The 25,297-nt window shown below is 29.9% G+C and overlaps 1 protein-coding gene across 6 annotated transcripts in view; it reads right to left on the bottom strand.

The window, feature by feature from the left end:
• The window catches only part of LOC118194069 (cytosolic phospholipase A2-like), a 77,086-nt gene that overhangs the window by 30,945 nt on the left and 20,844 nt on the right, over positions 1 to 25,297 (bottom strand). For 4 of the 6 annotated variants that reach the window (XM_035365255.2, XM_035365256.2, XM_035365258.2 and 1 more), the window contains 7 exons: positions 24,798 to 24,934; positions 21,113 to 21,335; positions 17,385 to 17,499; positions 12,553 to 12,690; positions 9,133 to 9,306; positions 8,805 to 8,883; positions 3,697 to 3,792 (listed from right to left, as the gene is read on the bottom strand). In XM_035365255.2, the coding sequence (XP_035221146.2) occupies positions 3,697 to 3,792; positions 8,805 to 8,883; positions 9,133 to 9,306; positions 12,553 to 12,690; positions 17,385 to 17,499; positions 21,113 to 21,335; positions 24,798 to 24,934 (962 nt within the window). The remainder of the gene's footprint in view (positions 1 to 3,696; positions 3,793 to 8,804; positions 8,884 to 9,132; positions 9,307 to 12,552; positions 12,691 to 17,384; positions 17,500 to 21,112; positions 21,336 to 24,797; positions 24,935 to 25,297) is intronic. The other 2 variants (XM_035365257.2, XM_035365259.2) reach the window with 1 other exon arrangement.

Raw genomic sequence — 25,297 nt, 5'->3', positions numbered from 1 at the left:
TATACCTAAAACAAACTGAAAAATTGGATTAAATCAATAAACCTTCAGCTTTTTCCATGTAATGGATAATTTAATCCACTGATCACAGTAGAATACTGTTGAATAGTTTATTGATATTTAATGAATTAATGATCAGTTTTCCATAAAAAGGCTTCTAGAGTAAAAATATTTTTAAGATTAGTAATACATTTAAATTGCATATTATTTATAAAACATTTTTAAACAATAAAGGAAATTCTTAATGTTGCAAGGCATCTATGCTTAAGCTGTGCAATTATACAAATTCTTTAAATTTAACATATATGCTGCAATGCAAAAATCATGCATAAAATTCAAACACAAGCTAAATGCAATAATTTATACAAGAAAAAGGATATATAACAATGCCTTTACAGGAAAGTAGATTGAAATTAACTTCTATGACTGTTTTAATATGAGATTATGAAATAGGAATTATGAATTTTATAGACACTTAAAAACATCTTCCATATGTTATGACTTTTGAACAAGTATAGATATATTATAGAATTGTGTTATTTTAATAGTTTTAATCATACACATACCTGTAAGTTAAAAAGGAATTAGAAATTGAATGATTAAAATAAAAATAAAATCCCTTTTAATAGCATGATCATTCTAATCTAGTTTGAATGAAAACCTGCACATGCCAAAGTATCATTTCTAACAAACTGGAACTTACTGGAAGAACAAGCCATGCCTATTGCAATATCATCTATAATGCTCTGGCTTGTTTCAGATATGCTAGAAGAACTTTACATCGTGCTTATTACAATATTACCTACAATGCTCTGGCTTATGTCAGATTTGCTGAAAGAACATCCAGTCATGCTTAATGTAATATTATCCATAATGTTCTGGCTCATCTCAGATTCCTGAACATCATGTTTTGATCTACAGTAAGACAGAAAAAATATAGGTCTTAAATTTATGGACGTTAGATACCATTGGATGGTTTAAAACCCAGATGCATGTTAGACATCTGTAGATGATAGTGGTATGGTGCATTGCCTAAACTAAAACAGTTTCAAAATGCATATGGAAAAAGGTGCGCATGATCAGATGGCATACTTTAATAGTACACAAAAGTTAAAAGTCTCTCCAAATGTACAAAGGGATCTAATATATATATACAAAAAAGCTTCTCTCACTATTATTATGCATGACTGCTCTGAAACAGTAATGAGGAAGTCGATGGTATATCCATGCTTTCCATAAATAAAGTGGATACAAATCTCATTTAGTACTCTACTGGTATGGAGAGAATATATTTTGAGACAGACAGGTAATCCAAGAATAGAGTCCATCCATAATTTAGAACTCAGATGCAAGTTTAAAAAAACATGGATAGTAGGGGTTTGGTGCACTGCATGTTGAAGCAAACAAACAGTTTCAGGATGCATTTAGACAACTTGTAGAGACATTAGGTATTTTTTTGGAATCAGGAAAGATGAAAAATTAACAACGCCTTCTCCGGGAATCGAACCATGGACCTCTGGAATATCGGCCCAGCGTGCAGAACCACTACACCATGAAGGCACGCCAAGAAGGTGGGAGAAATACCTTATATACTCTCCCTTCCCCCCTTTTTTTAGGGGACCAAATCGCCAAATTTTGGGTGTGGAGAGACATCATCCACAACACTTTTAGTTCCGGAACCACTGTAGAGAGATTAGGTTTTTCTTTTTTTGGAACCAGGAAAGATGAAAAATTAACAATGCCTTTGTCGAGAATCCAACCATGGACCTCTGGAATACCGGCCCAGCATGCAGAACCACTACACCACGAAGGCACACCAAGAAGGTGGGAGAAATACCTTATAAACTGAAAGGGTTCAGATGATAAGTCATTATATTTAGTAAAACATAACATTTAAAGATCTCTTGAGATATGCCAAGGAATCTAATGCATAAAAAAGCTTCTTGTACTATTATTGAGCACAAGCTGATTAGTTTATATCACATCCATTACTCTTCTATCAGCCCAGTGGATACAAATCCCATAATATTCTATTGGTATGAAAATGATATATTACAGACTGGCAATCCAGTAAACGGATACATCTAGAATTCAACCATATGCATCTTGTAATAGTTATGAATCATGATTGCATGCTTTTTTGTACTAATGATTTTAGGAGGATGACAATGCTGACATTTTCCCTAGCCAAGAAAGCTCTGCATGATACAAGAACAAGAAAATAGCTATTTCAATTTTTTGAGACCTTTTATATGCACATACATCCTAAAAAGATGCTAGTAAAGTTTATAAAATGAATAAAGCTACAAAATGGAGTATATAAACATACTAGCCTCTTGCTTGTCTTTTTCTTATTCCAATTCACTGCCTTAGTAATGCAGTGTTAGGTAATTTTCAGTGGAAATCCTTGTTATACAGGTGTTAATGAAAACATGTGAAAATATATAAGTGAGAGGTATGGTTTTATGATATGGTCATGAGTACTATCAGAAATAATACTAAAAATTTCAGAATGCAAATTGTTATCATTCCTGATGATGGTCTAATGAGGATAAATATTATTTTTAAACTATGCCAAAACCATTCTGTTTGCCATATCTATTATTTAATACTAATTTTTTACAATTAGCTTCAAAGATATGCATTTTGTGTTTTCTGAAATATTTTAATTACATGGGAATGGTGTTAAATCCTTGTAATCTTTAATATTACAAAAGGAATGCATTATAAGCAATGTTATGAAAGTTCACAATAAAGGCGTATAAGTCATGACTGATTATGATACTCCCTATATGATTATTATACGACCAAGACATATACTCACACATAAATCTCAGATCATTAATTTATCATGATTCATCGTTAATCATTGGTAAAAATGCAGTATCTACAATCACTGCTCCTTCATATGTGTAACTAGCATCTAATTTTGATTCCTTTGTGTAAATAATTTGAAACAACAAACTTTGTGTAAATAATTTGAAACTCAATCTGAGTTAATGGTATTTTGTGACATTTAAAAGTCATATAGTTATTCCAGAAATTTAGCTGATATCAAAATAAGAGGTATATTAAACACTGTAAAATGAGAAAGTGCAACTTTCTTCCTTAAGCTATTATTCAATGTTTAATAAAATAGAGGTGATTTTAATATGCAGAGTACGCAGGGGCTATCTGTCTAACAGCAAGGATCCCTTCATGGAGGATTTTCTAAGAGAAACTGCTTTGCATGCAAGTTGTACATGAGGAAACCATATAAAACAATCATACAGCCAACCCATTCACCTGGAATTGAGCTCTGGTCAAACTCTTAGCATTCAACAGTCTTAACCACTCAACCACGAGCAGAGACAATTAAAAAAACAAAAAGAAGGAAAAGAAATGCTATAGAAGATAATCGAGTAATGTTCCCAGAAGACATGGCATTCTACCATTTGGATTAATTAAGCTAGGATATTACACAAAAATATAAGTAAGTAACAATTTTATTTGCATTAAAAGTGATCTGAGTTTCATTACTAGAACATAGTACAATTATTAGCATCTTTTTCTCTAAATGTTAGTGCAATTACAAAGCAATATAAAGTAAAAAATGGCTTAAAATAATTGTAGAATATCAGCAACTTTTATGACAAGGATGCATTTAGCGAGCAAGATATAATCTAGTGCATTATAAGAATTACTTTCCACATATGATACCTTCTTTGATGAGAGTCAGTTTTCTTCTTTCTAACAAAAGGTGGAGTTTTATATGATCCAAAATAATGTAAAATACTTGACCAGATCTTCTGTCGGCTATTATGATTAAAATTATTACTAACAATGATATATTAGAATTAAACAGGCATGCTAAATAACATTATTTCAACTAATCAGAGCTTCAACAAAATTAGTTTTCTCTAAACTGAAGGCATTACTTTCTTTAGATATTAATACCTATAAGAAATATTTTCTTTCCAGATAATTATGCATTTGCCAGGAGATATCCAAATACATCGTTTATTTTACCATCTCATCACTCAAAATGTTGCCAAAGATGTACTGCATAAAATAGACCATAGTATACCTAAAGGAAGGAAGCGGTAAGAGAGACATCAAAATGCTGGGTAGTAGCAGAGTTAATAGTGCATTAACCAGAAAGGTTATATGCGCCAAACACACGGTAGTTTATACAATGATAACTTTCATCCCAACTAAAGTTTTATGAAACACTTAATAAAATGACGAACACTAGGTTGGATAGGTATTAAAACTCAGCAAATGATATACAACAACCGATGAAACACATTAAAATTAAACCATAATAAAAGCTAAATCAACTTAAATAACAAAAACCTGTTTCTTTCAGGTATAGAAATAAATTATTATTGGTCTCTTTCCTGATTAAACAGTTAAGAGGCAAGTCACACTCGTTAAAATGCTTTAGTCTCTCTATTAAAATTCGGACACTCTATTAAAAAATGACACAATGATAAAATGCTACCACATGAGGGACAGATTGGCTTGCTCTCTGCTTTGAGAAGATAATCGTGAGTGATTTAGGAGTGGCTAATTTGAATACGAGTCATCAAAATGCTGGGATTCAGATCCAAACACATAGTATGACACTCAGCCTCCACCAATGGATGAGGATGGCTCTGTTACACACAAATTATTTTATCATAAAGTAAGTTATGCTCAAAGAAATTTTTCCTTTATTTTCTTTTTCAATTACTATTAAACTGTTAATATCAGATGAAGCTGTGAAAATGTTTTCTTATTTCATGATTCCCAGATTTTATTTCAGGTAATAAAATCAAAAACTAATATGCCTAACAAAATAATAACAATTGATTATAATTCATTTGATTACTCATATGGGTCTTCTCATTTTATTATCTGAAAAAAATATAATTTAATAACATAACTGAATAAAATAAAAGCAAAATTATTGCATGAATTACAGATAAATATGAATCATAATAAAAATTTATATTTAGGTTATTTATTATGGCAAAGTAGTGGGATTCAACTCTGTATATGTTTTTTTTTGTCATCAGTTTTGTTTCAGGCTTGCTTCATGAAGACTGCATAGGCTGGTGCATGGATTTTTGTTGCTTTCCTAAGTCTAATATAAATATTATTATAAAACCCAATTTCTCTTGTAACCTTTTTCAATAAAGGCTTGTCCTTTAAGACAGTTAGCTCTCAACCGTCTTAAAGGACAAGCCTTTATTGAAAAAGGTTACAAGAAAAATTGGGTTTTATAATAATATTTATATTAGACTTAGGAAAGCAAAAATTCATGCACCAGCCTATTCAGTCTTCATGAAGCAAGCCTGAAACAAGACTAATGACAAAAAAAAAAAAAAAAAAAAAAAAAAATACATATACAGAGTTGAAGCCCAATAGCAAGCAACCCACATAATAACCAAACCATTATGCTTACTAGATAGGTTATTTTTTTTTTAATCTAAAACAGTTTCTATTTTATTTCCTTTCAATTTATTCTAATCTTAAATCACTTTAAAGAAGCTGATTTTAACTATTGTATCACAAGATTACATTCAGGATTGTGGCTGGATAAAAGTAATCCATTTTTTGGAAAACATATTAGTTTAATTAATAATAAGAATAATCAATTTAATTTATCTCCTTTTCAAAAGAAATAAAATAGTTCAATTTTGTTTAAAGGAAAATAGACTTCTGCTTTTGAATTTTTTTCCTTGCACTATAATTGGTATATATCTCCTTTAGAACCTGTCAGTCAGGAAGATAATGACCTATTGCCTTAGAAGAGTAGGTACAAATTATTTCTAAAGCCCATTTGAACTTCTGCTACTCCTGTTAATTGGACGCAAGCAGGGAGAAGAAATTCTTTTCAGACTGCATGAAACTATCAGCTGATTTCTTAATTAAATACTGAAAGGGGGTTAACATATTGATTCTTCAGAAAGAAAACTCCCATGGTTACAAAGCCATGTTTATTCAGTAATCCAGAACTTATGAATGAAGAGGCTCAAATCAATAAAATATTTCATTATTCTTGCAAATGGTAAATTTCAAGAAATTGAAACTGTGCTTTTTCAATAACTCAGCAATGCCCAAATCGAAAATGTGTTTATATTGGGAATTATCTTTAAGTTAAGTGTTTGAAGTAAAATAAAAATTCAGATTTTTTGCAAGCAGTGGCGAGACTAAAAGATTTGGAAATATACATATAAGTTAGCTTTTAAGAATGTTTATGAAGTATTGGTATAAGTGAAAATTAATTTCAGAGAAGAGAAAACAGTATTTTGAAAGATGTAGCATTTGAAGCAGAATGTTTTTTCATATCCTAGTAGAAATAGCACCATCTTTCCACTCCAAAAAGTGCCATGAGGTTAAAAAAAAGACCAAACAACTGTGTTGTTAGATATATATATATATATATTATTGATTATATATATATTATTATATAATAATTTAACTAACTTTGCAGCAATTGCACAAGTAATAATAACTTGTATTCGCACTAAATGGATTTAAGATCATACAACATTTGATATATTATTATATATATATTATTGACTTTATTACATATATTATATGACTTGGCAGATTAATTGAAATCACTTACCATTCAAAATTTGGCACAGTGCGTGACCAACAAGATGTTTCTCAAAAGATTCTGATATAATTAAAATGCATATATTGTCTTCTGATTAAAAAAAATAACTCTTTGTATCAAACTCAACACAGATTGTATCAAACTGAACACATTAGCCACTCCAGAAAATATCAAAAACTTTAATTTCAAAACTTGCTTCTTTACAACAGTATGACTGTAAAGACATTAGGTATTTGTTTTAGAAGCAGGAGAGATGACAAATGAGCAAAGCCTTCACCGGGAATCGAACCGGACCTTTGAAATACACGCCCAGCATGCAGACCGCCACACCACAAAGGCATGCTAGGAAGGCAGAAGAAATACCTTATATACTTCCAACTTTTAAAAGGCGACTGGGGTTTTTAGGGGACGTAATTGTCAAATCCTGGGTGGGGAGAATCATCATCCACCACCCATCCCTGTTCAAGCACCACTGTAGAGACATTAGGAATTTTTTTTTGAAAGCAGGAGAGATGAAAAATGAGCAAAGCCTTCACCGGGAATCGAACTGTGGACCTCTGGAATAAGTGTCCCGCATGCAGATCACCACATCACGAAGCCATGCTAGGAAGGCAGGAGAAATAGCTTATATGACATCTATTAACTATATTTAGAACCTTCAGGTAAATGCTTTAAAATATTTAAATGAGAATTATTATCCATAACTTGATTTCATTAGATAATTCACTCTTTGGCCCTGAAAATGGACTTAGTCTTACAGCATATCATTTTACTTAAAGTATTTTTTCCCAAGGATTTTTGTTAACCTTTTGCACTCAAGAGGTGACTCTCAGTTACTCTTTGATGCGTTAACTCAAAAGGTGACTCTTGATCACTACTTTGATGCAATAATTAGAGGGTTTATTTAAGATTCATTTGGGCAATATTGCTTCATGGGAGTATTCAACAATACAAGCCAAACAGCTGCCAATCTTTAATCATGAATACATTTTTGAGATTTATTATTACATATATGTCTTCAATGTTAGTTTTAACTCAATAGTTGTGGCAACAGGAATATTATTTTCAAAGTTATGAAGCTCAGTAAGTTTGAAATACTACGAAGCAATCAGTTCAGGTGAAGATGAGTCCAATTTCTCATTGATCAAGAATGAAATTATGTCTATGCATAGACATAATTGTCGTTAAATATGATGGCAATCATCAAGTATGATGACAAAGAAGAGGAAAACAGTGATAAAGATAGTAATGAAGTAAGAGGTAAAAGAATCAGGGTGTGATAGTGAATGTGAAAGCGACAGAGATTCCACAAAAGAGACAGAAAATTCGAATTGGATATCCTGGACAGAATCCAAAGAAATACTGCAAAAATACAGTTTGTATCTTTCGAAAGAGAAAGGACCACAAATATCTTCAGACATAAAAGAGCCATTAGATTTCTGCGAAATCATTTTCAAGTTAGCTGTAAGAAATTCACCAAATACGTGGAAAACTGTTTCGAGCTGCTGGTTAGCCTAAGAGGAAAAGGGCCTCGAGTGCAACGAGTTAAATATTTGACTGCATTAGGAAAGTAAGTTTAATAAATTTACGATTGAACACAAAAAATTTTCTAAAATTTAACTTTCAACTAATTCAATAACTGTACTGTGATGTTTGTTCTTTCATGGGTTCTTCCTTGACTGCATAATGTGGTTCTCATTGTAGTTAAAACATGTGCATAACAATAGACATCACTTTTATTTATACTGGACAACATGATTAAGAAAACAAATTTAACTAACGCATATAATTTTTTCAGCTTTTCTAGCTATATAATGTAAGTAACAACCCTCTCCCTTTTTCCCATCCTTGGGAAATGTGTGTGGGTGTGTATGGGGAAGAGGTGGAATATGGCAGTTAGGCTGAAAGTGTGCATGTCTGGAGTTCACCAGACCCTGTCATGACCAACTTTTCAAATTATGATAGAGTTAGGAGACCTTTCATAATAATAAATAATACAATCTAAGTATTGTAAATGACCATAAAAAATTTTTATTTTACAAATCACATATTTAAAAAAAAATTATTGACATAAAAATTGTATACCTGTAATATAAGAAAATGTAATTCTAGGTGTGTGAACAAATATTTATTTTATTAATTTTTTTATAAATATATTAACCCCACTCTTATATTCAATTTCCTTTAAAAATAAATAAATAATAATAATTTCCCTTACCTATTTTCCTCATTCTTGTCACTAAGTTCTTCTTCACTTTCAGAACAAGCATCTTCTGCTTCATCATTATATAAATTTTCTAAAATGTTTAATTAAGAAACGTTTTAGAAATGAATTAATTAAGAACTAATTAAGAAACATCAAAGAAATTAACTTGCCACATAATAAAGATTTCAGAAGAAAATTGTTAGTAGTGAATGAGAAAGGAAATAAATGTAGAAGTCACTAAAAATATGAGGAAGTTAACACTAAAACACAAAATTTAAGCTAATAAATTTAATTATGAAGAAATGCCAAAAGAAGAAAAATAAATTTTTTCATTAAGTACCAAAAGCATCTCGAAGAGTATCTTCTTCATCTTGGAATTCTTCTTCAGCATCAAAAAAAATTTCCTCCTCATCGTCTGATTCTTCAATATGACAGGAACTGAGATCTAATGATAATTTCGTGCTTCGCTGAATTAATCTTTTAAAGAGAATACTAAAAGCACTTCCCCATATGCCTGAAAATAACATCAAAATTATATAGGATATCGCTAAAATTTAGAACAACCACATTTCATTTCAGATTAAATACAAATTTACAACAGATTTCCATATTTTAAGATGGTTAGAGAATCAAAACCACATTTTTTAGAGCATTTCTTTGAAAAAATAAGTTTTTAGAAATTAGAAAGTTTCCTATTAACTTGGAATTTGTCGACACTTCTGTTTTATACTTCTGGTATTTATGCAAATTAGATTAATATGACAGAAAGGGGAAAAGCAGATTAAATGTATAAAAAAATTCAAAATATTTGAAAAAACTCATATTATATTGTTTATACTTATAATCAAGCAATTTCTTTTGTAAATTGCTGGATTGTATGGTAAAGTACTTTGACCACAACAAAATTTTCTCAACAGAAAACAACACAGCAGATTTGAAAGAAAATGGTAATATGTTGTTTCAAAATGCATTTTATATAGTCTGAATTAATATTATAATTATATATGTATATAAAAGAGACAGACAGAGTGAGATACAGAAAATACTGAACTGCAAAACAGGAGCATGCTTCAAAACTTTGGTTGCATGTAGTGAAGACCTTATCTGAAGTTAATCTTCAGGTAGGTACAGAAGTATTCACAGATACCCTGTAGGTGTTAAAAGTATTTCATACTTTTTGGTTGTCAAACCACTCACCATATCTTACCTTTCTGTTAATCTGTTAATCAGTTTAATCTGGTAGAATAAATTTTCATATGGAGACACCATGTCAAACATGTTTGGATGCTCTCTATATTTATTTCATCCTTGCATGTTTATATATTAAACAGAAAATTTTATATGATTAGAGTTAAAAAAACTGCACCATTAAACATATTTCTCTGGAAAGGAACAGTATATTCAAATATAACATAACCAAATGTCCCCAGACACCCACTGATTCCAAAGATACTAACTGTGCTATTAATAGGAAGTTGCATTTCCTGAATTTCCTTTATTACAGCATTTATCCATCACAGTAAACTCCTCACTAATTTTTAATACTCTATTCATAGAAGTTATTTCCTTTCTTCCTATAGCACAATGAACAGCTAACATGTATTAGTTCATTGAGTAATTCTACTATACTACTGAGGCTCCCATGTATCTCAAAGATGCTAACTGATAGGATTCCCATAGGTGCTGAAAGACTGGTGTCAGTTTCTTCAACTGGAAATACTCATTCTATTACAAAATGAGGCAGCTCACATGAATTGACATGCATGAAGTTTCTATAAAGGCATTAACATTTATTTACAGACATTGTTCAATTATTAATAACAAAACCATTTCCTCACAAGCTTGCTTCTTTTCTAAAGATTTTTAACTGACTGCTCTAATTGCAATATTTCTCCCCTGATAAAATAATGAGTGGCCACACATTTCCAAACAAAGTATAAACTCAGGTAATTCACTTACCATAGGTGGCAACTGGTTTCAAGTCATGGTCTTTTGAAAGGTAAGTAAAGCCTCTTCCCCTGATTATTTTCAAACTAAAATAGAACTGACCTTACTATATAGATAAAACATTATTGTGCTGACAATAATAAAGGACCTAAACCAAAATGTTGCCACAGCATGAGATATAAATTATTATCTAGAATGTCCTGATAATGGCAGAGGTCAATACACTAATTAAAACTCAGGATTCATATCCAAATCAGGAAAAACAATCCTAGACCATTACACTGTGAATGCTAAATTTCACTGAAACAACACAATTCGGCATATGCCATTTGCAAAGTCCATAAAAAATTAAGTTTACATATGTTCACCAGAGTGGCAGACCACATATCAAAACATATGCGATAAAATCTTTTGTCCCTTCCTCACAATGTTTGTGCCAATCCAAACAATATCAGGTGCTGATATGTGCACGAAAAATTGATAGCTATTCCCTGCTGGTAAATAATCCAGTCACTCGTCTCTGCACCTGAGTGGAAACAGAAGTCTCCCACTGTCACTGATATGGTTATAAGGCAATTGGCTGTATAAGATGCTTCATAATTTGCAGATTATCACGTATTTTTTGGGGGGGGAGGAGGGATCAACCAGATCAATGATTGTGTTTAACACATCTATGGCATTTCCTTTCCATAACGACATCACTAATGGTATACTTGGATACATTCAATGGCTGAGAAACATCTCTGATAGATTGGTTTGGTTTATTTTAATTATGGCAAAGCAGTCAAGGCCAAATCTGCCTAAAGCGAGGAATACCTTTGTTATTTCTGATAGAATGAAAAATTTAAGGAATAGCTCTCAGATATTGTGACTACTAAACTATCAAACTCATTCATTGTTTTTCAATTTCTACTTCAGTTTCTATACTACTTTCTTGCTGAGAATCCTGAAAAGAAATTGTTTGAATAAGATCTGATTAAAAATTTTAATCTCTTAAAAAATGTGCATGTGCATTATATTTGAAAGTGACAGGCTATCATTAGAGATATATAATCATGGTCTAAAATAAAAGATTGATAAATTAAGTTAAATTATAAATTAAAATAAAGATATTATACTTAATAAATTATTTTTATTATTTTTTTTAATCAAAGAACAGCCTCAAATACTAAACAAATAAAGAAATCATTTCAGAAAAATAGAATACCACAAAAATAAATGCTCTAAAATATTTTGCAAAACTACTATATTTGTCCTTTTTTTATTTTCTAAGTAAGTGTTGATCTACATCATATATTTGAATAATATTCGTCATAAAGTATAGCTTTTACTAGAATATGCTTGAAATGTGATAGTTGGAAATAATGAAAGACTAAACTAAACAAAATTAGCCTTAACTCAAATAGATAAGCATTTTTTTTTAAAATCTGTGCCTTAAAAACTGTAAAATACTATTAAATAAATTATTAAAAACATTTAGTCGTAACAATTCAAAATTAAAATATATACAATATTCATAATATTATCTGCAGAATATTCATTTTGAAAATAATCACAGTAAATTTACACCAGAAATTTACTACAATTTATACACCAGAAATTTACTACAATTTTTAGGACCAAAAAAAATTTACTTCAGTAAATGATAATCTTTTAATATTCTTTTTTTAAAAAATTTAGACACCCTCTTAAAGATTTAAACAGGACTTTTTATAAAAATTTATAAAATTTTAACATTTTAATATCAAATTATTATAAGCCTACATAATATAATTCAAGCAGATAAAGGGGCATAAATTAATATTTTACAAACCTTGCAAATAATGAAGAGGGAATTCAGGAAATTCTTTGATTATACGTCCTTTATACAATTTGCTACCAAAATGTTCTGTCTTCATGAAAGCAGCATATTTCGCAATTCCGATTTCATATGGAGAGAATTCCACCCAATCTGCCAAAAATAATACAAAAGACAATCTCTATAATTTAGCAAACATAAATGTAAATGATAAAATGCATATATTGCATTCCTTTGATTTTAAGACACACTTCATTCCCAGATATGCTCTGCAAAAAAAAAAAAAAAAAAAAAAAAAAAAAAAAAAAAAAAAGAGACAGTCTTAGAACTTGCATATTACTTGCATATTAGAATCACAGTTTTTTCTGAATTACTTTTTATTCTGAAGCAATAAAATTTTCCAAAGTAATAATTTATATATGAAAATTACTGTTGCTTACACAAATCAAATCCAATAAAAGGAAATATTTGCCTGACGTACTTTAGTGTTAGGTATTTATTTTATTTTCTTAAAATCAAAATCGTTATTTGCTGATGATACTGAAATAAAGAAGAAATACAGTAATGCAAATAAAGAATTAACTTTTAATTGCTGTGATAAACAATTTATACATAACTGGTATATTCAGGGCCAGCAGTCCTAAAAATGAAATTATACTTCATGAGAATAATTATCAGCTGCTTAATCACAGACTTATAGAAACATTTAATAACTTTAAAGGTAACATATACTCAATGTTTCTGCAGAAAACTAAAAAGTGCACACACAAATTTGTTGCTTCAAATGTGATGTTCAGTGTCCTAACACCTGTTCCACACCATTTAAGTATGTGCTGTACATTAATTAATACAGCACATACTTAACCTTCTAAAACCGGGCTGAAATTCTCATAATATAGCTTTCAGACCGGTGTGATCCGAAACAGTTTTGCCCCCTCTTTGACAATTTCCTAATGATAAAAATCGTTAGTCCCCCTCCATGGATGCAGTAAAATTTATATGTTTGTCGGACGCTGTCCCATAGTAGATGGGTTGCTAGATATGCGATTTTTTCAATGTTTATTTTGCTTTCATTTAAATGAAGTTCTAAATAAATAGTGTATAAATAAATATGCAGTATTGGATGCATATCCAGTGTACACTATTTATTTAAAACAAAATGTATGCAATGTTTATATTTCACTCACTATTTCTGATCAATCTCATAAATAATTTGTGAATTTTTTAACGTTGTTTTCACTCTTCATTTATATTTCGTATTTTCGTATTAGAAATTAGAAAACGAGAACAAAATTTTATAAAATATAATAAATACGAACTAGCTTTGTAAGTCTGCACCCTGGAATGCGATTTTTAATAACATATTTTCATTAACAAAATAATGGTAATGACTAATTTAATGAAATAATAATAATAATATTTATTACCATTAGATGATTAGAATGAAATTCAATACAATTAGATTTTGAGATAAACTTACAGCAATAATAAAACTTTACATAACAATAACAGATATTTAAATCTGTTTTCTTCGATAATTTTGTTATAATATAAAAAAGAAAATCTGAGATACATTGGTTGCGTTTCATCATTTAACTTTAACAAATATTACATTGGACTATCAGGCGAAGGAGGTATATCTTTAACGAGAATTTTTCTTTGTAAAATTGGCTTTTATGTTAGCTGAGAAAATAAATCTGTGACCTATACATGAAATCATCAAAAGTATTTTTCAGAACAGTTTTAAATGTTCATGAAGAATTAATTATATGTCAAATTCTTTTCATAGGTAGAAATTTCGTCTAAAACCATCGTTATATCCAAAAGTTGAAGTCTATTTCATTTTCAACTAATATTCTATTTGCACATAATATAGTTTCTAATTTATTTTAGAAAGAGTAATCTTTCACGTTTTCAAAAGAATAAGGACATACTGGGTGTCGACACTTACAATGTAGTAAATCTGTTTTTCATATTTCTTCCAGTAATGACCTGGAATATTTTCAAAGCAAAATTAAGAAAACCGTTTACGCCAAATTTTGCATAATGTATTTTCTCGTGTATTTTTTTATTTAAAGTGTAAAACTTTCTCTTTGAAAATATAAAAAATCATGAATGGAGCAAAATTAATTCACGAGAAATTAGTTTGAAATGCAATAATTCTATCATAATATGAAATGGTGGAGAAAAGTGCAATACAGTTTATTTATTCACAAATAATCCCTGCACTGTTGATTGAGAAATATAGGTTAGTAAATTAAACCGGTTATTTCAATACTTTTTCTTTATCAGTTTTTTTCATGAGCCCTTCAGTAGAGCGGTAAAGGTGGCTGAACACTTGTAGCTCGCTCGGGTTTGAATCCAGGCTAAAGCATTGGATTCATGGTTTTTGTGTAACGTAAACACAAGCCAGCTTCCCTTAGAAAGTCCTCCGCGAAGGCATCCCTCCCCTTATATAGGTAATTATTGTGTGCTTTGATGTAATTCAGTAAGCGAACAAAATTAATCCAATCAAACCCGAAGAACAGGTTGAGTACATGTGGTGTTTTCCACCAGGAACGTAAATGCGAGCAATTTTCTCTTAAAAAAGGTTTACACGAAAGCATCCATCCCCTTAAGCAGATAAAGTTCGAGTGCTTTTCCGTAATCCAATCCTAATTCTCATACATTTAATAGTAAGTTGACATACACCTTATTACAGACAAAATAACAAGCTTTTTTAAAGATTTTTTTTTTATTAACTTGTCTGAATTCCCTTTATCTCTTGAGGAGTTTAAGAATTTCAGCAAATAAAACTGGGCAAAATTTTATACAATGTAACTGATGTTTTGATTCAATTTAGAAGTAACATGAGCTTTACTGATATTTAAACACTTTTTGGCAGATCTCATCCTAAAAGAGGGTTTAAAGATAAATTGATTTTATTTAATTTACAATCAATGAAAATCATTGATAGCAATCATTGAATGAAATCATTGAATGAATGAAAATCACAAAAACTATTATGCATTCAATTGTCTCTTATTTATCTCCTGATAAATCAGACGAAATTGCCTATATAATAGAAGCACTTTTAAAGAGTTAACAGTTCTTAAGGGTTTTATGCACTCCCAAAAAAATGTCAAAATAAAATCTTCTTATTCATAAGTATAAAAAGGAAGTAAACGATAAAAGCAGTTTTAGCTATTTTCTAGAAAGGCATTAAATCTAAAAAATTAATCTATTCTTATTTGCATTAAATCTGGTAAGCTTAAACAGCATGCAAAATCGCTGATGTTTTAATCATAGCAAAAGTCAGAACTAAAAAAAACTAAAGATGGCCTCTATTTGATTTTCAAGTATTTTGGCGCAAGGTGAAACCTGCGGTTTTTGCCAAAATGCAGCCAAACAGATAAGAAGAGGGAAATAATGCGTAGCCAGCGGCTATTCTGAGCAGCAACAATAGACCACCCTGAGATCTACAGATAGGCGATTCTCTAAAATAGGGAGGGAATGGGTGGTACGACAGTTGTACCAGAGCCGGCGTTAAGGAAGGTCATTTTCCTGGTACAACTGCTGTACCAGCCGGCTTCAGAAAGTTAAAAGTTTAAAATGTTTGTAGGAACATGAAGAATACAAAATTTGAAGTAAAACATTTTCTAACTACATAGAGAGAAAAATACAGAAATAGGTAAAGAATCCAGAATGCTAATAACTGTAAATTAGAAGGTCCAGCAATATTATAAAACCAATTCAAATTTTAAGTTCCCCACAGTTAAAGGATACTGACTATACAAAACACATTCAAGCACACCAATAAAATTGGACAGTAGAATGTTTCCATTATACTGCAATAAGAAGACAAATACTTAAAAGGCTCATCAGCAGAGGAGTGGTAAATTCACTGAAGGTTGGAAGTTCGACCTGTGTTTGATTCTAGGCAAATGGGCTTGTTGCATGGATGTTTTTGTGGTTTTTCCCATATGTAATATGGATACAAGCCACTTTTTCCTTAGAAAGTACTCCATTAAGGCATCCATTTCCTTAGGCATATAGTTCTTAAGTAAATAACGATAATCAAATAAACTAAACCAAAAACCCAAAGCTGAAACTCTATATATTCATAAATCTATTGCAAGAAGAAATAAAAGAAAAAAGAAATGCAGTCAAACCATTATCATTTACATGCATGTTGCATATGACTAATGAGCTTTTTCTATGCCAAATATAGAAGCTAAAGTGATTAGAATCATTTCAATTTTGGGGAAAAATTATGGATAAAATTTTTTTGCACTCTGCTTCATCACTGTAAATAACAGATTATTTTTGTCAGGCATTAAATAATCAAAGGTAAATTCAGTAATATTTTACTTTATCTGCTTTAGTCAATTTATATTTTTATGCATAAATTTTAGTTTTAAAAACAGATATTTATGTCAAGAGCGGAGTTACTTGTGAATTTATGCTAAGTAATTTAATGTATATAATAATTATCATATGTGGAAAAAAAGAATTGTTTAATAATTAAAATTTTAATAACTTAATAAGTCCTTATGATTTTTTAGAGCTTTAATTATTCATATCTCTTAGTAAGTGTGACAGTGATAATAAATTTTCTTTTTAATTCTTTTTTTTTTGGGGGGGGGGTAAAAAATTCATAAGTCAGTTTTCAACTGAGTTAGTTAAAATTTAGTCTCGAAACTTTGTTATAGTAGGATTTGACTGTTTCTATATTGAAAATCAAACAGATGGAAATTTACAGATAACATAAAGATACAAAGCTTTCAAATATTTTCATCCTAGTAATAATATTACTATATAAATTTTTTCTAACATTTTTCTATGGCAAAAATGACTTTCCAACTCACCTTGAAACACTTTTGCAGACACATTGCTTTTTACATGCAAGCATGTATAAAGAGGCAGAGGTACTTGGCCACCATCAATTTTTTCTTGCTGCTGTGATAATCTAGCATCACACCGCTATAGAAATTAATAAACAATTCTATGAAAAATGAACAACTTCCATTCAAATATGAATAATAATTATATAAGGGTCAGAGTACTCTAATACTTTCCAGGTTATCCAGAACTGGAAGCTACAGTAGGTGCCAAGGAACATTGCCAGTGATTTAAATATTGAATACTAAATTATGATACTGGTCTAAATGACTTCTTTTATTGAACTACTTAACTTTATTTATCTGTATTTTTGTTGGTCACTGCATAGCTATTGCTTACAATATATCTTCAAAGTAAGGGAAATGGGGAGTTTTACTAAGCAAGATAACTCTCAGTTCATCTACTCTAAATCTGTAACTATGCATTTATCTATTGTGGTAATGAGATCTAAGATTTGATGACTTAAGATAAGATTGTCATGCTATAAATCAAGGTTAAAGACATAGTTACAATAGAGAAACAGAGATTTATTGTCAAATTATGCCATTTGATTGTAGCTCTTAGTTCTAAATGGAATGATGTTCTGAAACATCAAATTTATATTAATCTTTTTGTTAAAAGTACATAAACTATAGTAAATTAAATTGCACATTTTCTTTTGGTTTGTGTTTTTTCACAGGTAAAAACTATGGATAAAAGGTTTTAAAATATTTATAAACATAAATATCACAACGTAAGATATAGCCATATGCATCTCATAAATGATAACCTAGTTGTCAATTCTCTAGGTGATGGTAATAAATAACAAAACAAATTTGGCAATAAATAATGGATTTTTACACTTAACCTTAAATGCAGCATAGAAGTTGAAATAATATTTTTGAATTAATTTTAAACTGTGTAAAGTTTTAGTGTCTTTGAAATATATGTTTGAAATATATATTGATGTCTTTGAAAAATACGTTGAGCCATAAAGAAAAATATTTTTTTAAGAAAGAACAGAAAATTCAAATTTTGTAATAAACTATTTTTTTTTTTTTTTTGAAAATTTCTTCAATTATAGTTTGCAAACAGCAGCCATATATCAACTTAAGATATAATTGCATTAGTATGTTTAAATATGACTACTTACCATTATTAAACCTAACAAAATTTTTCATATATACAAAAAGAATTAATAAAAGAATAACACATTTAAGAATTAATGAAAATTGAGAAATCTATAGATCAGTCTCACAAACTACTCACAGAAATAGCATCTAAATTAATGTTAAACCTCTAGCTGTTCAAGGGTTTATCTTCAAAACCCTAAGCTTCTGAAATTCACAAGAAAGACTGATCTTGTTGATTTCCAAAATATCTGTCCAAATTTCAGTGAAGATTATTTTCCTTGCATGCTCCACTAATGTTTTAGGCACATTTCAGAAGACACAAATATGCATTTTTTAAGAGGTACAGGAAAAATATTATTGAATCTCACTTCCGCTCTCTTTATATATATTTATGCATGGTCTGGACAGTTGGAAGGTTAAATTTATGAGCAGATTTTAGGTAAAAACAAGCAACTGTTTTCCTATAATTTACACATGAAAAACTATAGGAACAGAATGTATTTTATAGCCACTTTGACTATATAGTAGTTATAACTAAATGTACTTTAAAAAAGTAAGATAATAGAAGGTAAATTTTCCTGTTCATATTTCAAAATACTTTATAATTTTGTAAATAAAATTACAGTGTAATTCCAACAAAGATATGAAAAATAACTATTTGTTTTAGAAATGCACTATTAAAATGCATAAAACTCTGCAATTAAAAAAAAGTTAAGCTAATTTCAAGCTGGATCTTACATGTTTTTAACATGATTACTTTAAGAATCATTTTTAAGTATGTTAAACAAAACATCAATGTCACATATATCCCAATTTTTTGACATCTTATATTATTAGTATAACATAGAATCTGAATTAAAGAAACCCTGAAACAAGGTTATCCTATTCAAAATTCTTATAAAGGAATTTTATAAGCCAACACAATCAAAAACTTATACAGACTATAAGCAGTTTGGGGAGAAGTTTATTATTGTGTTAGCTATTAGAAGTTAATTATTATTATTGGGAGAAGTTTTTTTGATGAAGAGTTTAAAAAAACATAAAGTTTTAAAATTTAGCTTTTGAACAATTTTTAATGTAGAACATATAAGTTTTGTACTCTAAAACAAGTTTTTCAGAAAAAATTATATCTTTTGATAACATACTCAGAAATTTAATATACCTTAAAATATTCCACAATACATTGACTACTATGCATAAAGTGAATAGACTAACTTATCTACAAAATTAGTACCAACAAAATCTGTTATTATTAAAACACTCTATCTCTTATTAAAAGGATGAGTTGCCCACAGCTATTCTTCAACATGGAAAATGAAAATCCAAGAGAAATAAAGCTTTATGTGTTATAAAGGAATGTTAAATAATCAATATTGACAAACCTGGATTCACATAACCACAATCATGTAGTGACTTTGCAAGTATGAATCCAGCTTTCTATGCACCTTTTTTTCATTTATTCCAGACATTTTATATTTTAATAATCAAATTAGATTTGCTCTGCTTCAAAACTTAAATGCACTTTTTTAAAAATCATTAGTGTATCCTGTTACAAAAATTATTTCCAGAATGTTTTTTATTAGTACTTTTTTTAATAATTTCTTATATTTTGTGTTTTTTAGCAAGAAATTTTGAGCCAAAAAGTTTAGAAACTTTTATACATTCATAACGATGACTAAAGCCAAGAAAACTTAAGTGGTTAAGAAAAATGCTATGAAAGGTGTAGTTGAATTATAGTATACTTATTATTTTGTAGTGTTCTGATTTAATTGAGAAAGAATAAAATGGCAATAACACATAAAAGCGGAAATGCATTAAGATAATAGTAATCATAATTTAAATACACTTTTATTTCATTTAGTAGAAAGTTCTTTCAAGTCTATCATTAGAAAATTTTGGTTAAAAAAAAAGAACTAGTTAAAAAAGTACATTATGAACATGATATATTGCATTATGAAAATTATAACATTACCTGAGTAATAAAATCTACGATGCGAAAAGTAAAACTCGCAGCAGAGTGGTTAATAAAAATCATTAGAAAAGCAGCTGACTGATTCAGCTAAAAAGTACTTATCATGTACATCAATAAATTACTTACTTCAACAAATGAAATTCAGAAAGCAAATACTTGGATTTAAAAGCTTTAAACAGGTCTCTAAGAAAAAGAAGACTTCCCCAGAACCAGCAGCACAATATATGTGATACAGCTCAAAAGTCTACAGTGGTAAGATTAAGTAACTTTTTTTTTTTTTTTTTTCAAATATGCGCATTATCTGTCACTGTAAATTTGTAATACAGGCTTGTTTGTTTGCACCCTCTATGGCACATAACTAGATTGCTAGCTGATTTTTAAAGGATTAATGTAACCAATCATCTACTGTGATCTCAAACTTTGAATTGTCTACAATCAAACAAGTCTCAAAAAATTTCACATGACAAAATGAAAGCTATTTGAATTAAAATATTTATTTCAGCATATATGCTAAAAATTAGGGAAAGCAGAATTTAAATATTTGTGTTGCCTAGCAAAGCTAAATTTTCTTTATTTTCAAAGCAAAAGAAATTGTTTTTAAAATACATACTCCTTTCAGTAAAGTATCACCAAGCAAGTGTCCAAAGAAGTCAGTGAAACTGACAGGTTGACCATTTCTATGCTTTTCTTTAATACTTGAGATATAGCGGTACATACAACGTGGTCCCAAAAGCCAAAATGGACTATGACGAATATTTGCTTTCAGTTCATCTAGTAATTCCCCAGGTGTTTTTAATGGAAATTCAGGATGTGAATAGAGAGTAGATAAATACCTAAAAGGAAAGTGTAAATTAATTATTGGGAGAATTTTTTTTAAATTTAACTAATTGAGCTGATAAAACCACAACACACTCAAAAACTTATTACTGATAAAACAAATCTTTGTCAAACTTCTGAATACTCCTTTGCAACAAAATTATAGTTCTACTTTTAGAACGTATACACACAGCATTTAAAGCTCTCAAGGTAAACATGATTAACAAATAGGTATTGGTTGCAGTTTCTTTATTTCTTAAAATTTTATTATATTAATTAAACATATATTATTGTATTAACTTATATTAATTTAATGTACAGTGCAAAATAATCGTAAATGCTGACTCATAATTTGAATCCACTAAGGTAGTACATGCGTGCAAAGTAATGTGGCCAGTGCAAGTTCCATTGTTGTCAACTCTTATAGAAATGAAACATCTAAAAATTGAAATAAAATTGTGTGGATCTCATAGGTAATATGAGATCATAGGTAATATAAGCCATATGGTATTATAAATGCAAGTGCCCAGCTGGTATAGTGGTTAGTAGCACTGACTACCATATTGATGGCCTAGGTTCAAATCCTGGAGATAGCATGGTTGTTGGTAAACATATAGTGTTTATGCAGCAAGAGGGCACTTAAAATACATGGCAAGCCGAAAGCCAGTTGATGATGCCGGAAGAGGGGTGGGAGACCTTCGGACTGCCTCACAGCAGGTTCCCCTCAAAACTGGAGCAGGAGCTTAACAGTTAGCCAGGTTCAGCAATACCTCAATCACCTACGGTACTACAGAGGTGCTGGTCTTGTTTGTACCTATACCTGTTGTTATAAATTTTGCGAAAAATAAAACACCTAAATTTTTTTAGACTAATTAGGCTTTTTTGGGAAAACATCTGCACAACATTAAAAGTGCTTAGATCTAGACACAAAATATTTAAATTATAACAGTAAGTGTAAAAGGGAGGCTATTTTAATTGTCAAATCATTATTTTACTCAAGGCAGCACTATTTTCACTTCTTATATATTTGGCACTTTTAATATTTTATCAAATAATTGGGATAAAATGACAAAGTGGCTTGGTAAGTTTAGTCATAAGACATTCAAACAGTTACCAATATAATTTTGAGTTATTCTTCAAAGATGAACAAACATGTATTCTGATTTTTAGTCAAAACTGGTTTATATATGTATATTTCATTTACATTTATCAAAAAAGTTACTATAAATTTATAATAAATTTTACTAATAAACGAAGATATCAATTTAAAATACATTACTGTCTGTCTATGGTAAGAACAGCTGTCGCCAGTTCTGCAGCTGTCTGTTGCTGTAGAAACGAGCCCTAACCCATTTTTCATAGGGGTGTCTTGAAGACTTACTTCTGAGTTTGCCACCTTGGCGCATTTAAAGATGATTTGGCGATATTCACATTTTGTTTTAGTTTTAAGTAAAATTATCATTGACCCTTTGCATAGACCCTGACATCCAATTTCCGAAAATGAAAATTCGATGGCGTAGATAAAGCTTTTGCAGTCAAGAAACGGTCTTTGATTTTGCCGTGTGAGGTACAAGTCGCTGAATTTGCCATCGCTCTAGATGTACGAGTAAAAATAAACTTGTAGGGAAATAAATTTGAAAATCCGTGTTTATTTTTGAAGAAAAATTTTAATTTTGTCATTTAAAAAAATCATGCTATTATTTTGCTTCTTTTTTGTTTATTTGTTTGCTTGCAAAATCATAGATGACATCTTAGAAATCTACTTGATTGCACCATTCTCTGTAATATAGTATAGACGCACTTCATAAATATAAAATAAATTTAATTTTTATAGTTCTCCCCTCTAGCTGATCTACCGTGAACATTCAAAGCAATTTCTTCAGTCTTTAAATGATGTTCTGCTATGTTTTTATTTCGAAATTTTGTGTTAATTTATTGCTTGTGCTTTAATAATGACTAAAAATTTCATCATTAAATGTATATGGAATTATCTTGAAAGTAAAAGCGTTTTTTTACATACCCATGCTCTCAATAAATACTTTTTGCGAACATTTCTTCTTTTCCCATACCATTAAACTAAACCAAAAGCTGGTTAATTTAATGGCGGAAGGAAGCGAAGGTGAATTAAAATCAAAACAGCTTTTTCCTTAATTACCAGTGGTTTGGGTTGGTTTATATGATTACGGAAAGCCCCCAGGGTTAAATGCCTAAGAGGAGGGATGCCTTCATGGAGGGCTTGCTAAGGGAAACTGGTTGTGCGCCCAAAACCGTATCATGTTGCCAACATTTCTTAAAAGCTAAATTGCTGTCAATCCATGTTTCATCGATGTAAACGATGTGGCGTTCACTTGCTCTGAGTTTTCTCATTTCGCGTAAATAATTGTTCCTCCAAAATACAATGTGAGGTCTTTCGATAAGAATTTTTTTTTTTCCTGCGCATTCCAACGAAAATTCATTAAACACAAAACTTTGCACAAAGAGTCTTTTTGCCACGGGAAGTCCATTTTTTGCCTCAAGACAGGCAGTAATTTCCGCACAGATGACACTTTCTTTCCTTTGATGTAAAAGTCTTGTATTGTCTGCCGTAGAACGCATTTGTCAAAATCGTCAATTTCACACTTATGATTAGCAGGGCTTTTACATTTCTTTCCAAGTATATTCAGAAGTTTATTTTCACCCATTGTTGATACTTCGCTCTTCAAAACTTAAGGAAGAGGAACTACTAAAGAGTTCGCCGAAGCTTCAGAAGCGTAAAATTCTGCGACATTATACACGATTTGACGTGACTGAGACTTTAAATGTTGACCTTTTTTAAACTGGAAGGGCATTTTAAAAAATTGGCGATTAACAAAGCACTACAAAAATCAAGCTAAATAGAAGCGAATTTGAGCAAATGCTAGCACAAAAGATATAACAACGAGAATAAAAATAGCTAATAGTAATAATATAAGGCTTAAGAAAAGATGCGTGCAGCTGGAATGAAGCCGAGAAGATGAATGATAAACTTAAGCCAACAGTCGCCAAAAACAAAATAACAATAAAGCAAGCCTTGGTTAGTCCCTATTTGAAATATACTAGCCCTGTTGCTATAGCGACCGCCACTCACCAGACACCGTGGCGGGAGCTGTTCTTACCGTAGACAGACAGTATATTAAACAGTAAATTAACCGAAAAAATAACATATGAAAAATATAATGCAAGAAATATTGTCAAGACTGAGTGATAAAAATAAAACTCATTTAAAAATTATGCTATAATTATTAATTTTGAATTTACTAATTTAGGTAAATCTGTGAAAGGATTACTAAAGATACTTATTAAATGCTAGAAAGCAAAAGTAATTATTGAAAATAACTTCATTTCTGATAGTATAATAATAAATAAATAGTTTTAGATTATTAAATTGGGTCAATAACTTTATACATGGATTTATTTCATCACAAAATTTGCTGACTGTTTACAATATAATATAAAATTACCATGCAGATCCTGATAAACCAGCTACATAAGTAACACAATCTAATATCTGAGTGTCTACAAGTGCTTTCATAGCACCACCAAGAGATGTCATAGCACGAAAACCTCCTCCTGATCCAATAACAGCAATTACAGGTATCTTAAAATGAAATATATATATGTATATATAATATTTTAAAATTAAATTGAAGAATAAATGAGATGCAAATTCCTTTTTATATTCCTATGCATAATGTAAAATTTAAACATAGTTAAAACCATACTAATGTCAAAACTATGGAAACTTACAGAAGTGGTATAATTATAAAAAATATATTCTTATCAAAAAGAAACAAAAGTAAGAAAAATAAATTGAAAAATAACTATGCAATTGCTTTTCAAAATTACTTTTATCATTTTAACTCTTGCTAAAAATTTAAAAATAAATATTCTGTATAATAAACAAATCAAATCTAATAACAAAAATGGTATTTTTCAGTTAAAGAGGCACTAGTTAATAAAT

Source organism: Stegodyphus dumicola, chromosome 10, assembly GCF_044657685.1.
Source record: "Stegodyphus dumicola isolate Sdum_Otavi_A_Nest chromosome 10, ASM4465768v1".
Taxonomy (NCBI): domain Eukaryota; kingdom Metazoa; phylum Arthropoda; class Arachnida; order Araneae; family Eresidae; genus Stegodyphus; species Stegodyphus dumicola.
Note: the sequence above shows the minus strand (reverse complement) of the source record. Positions and strands in the feature narration are given on the sequence as shown.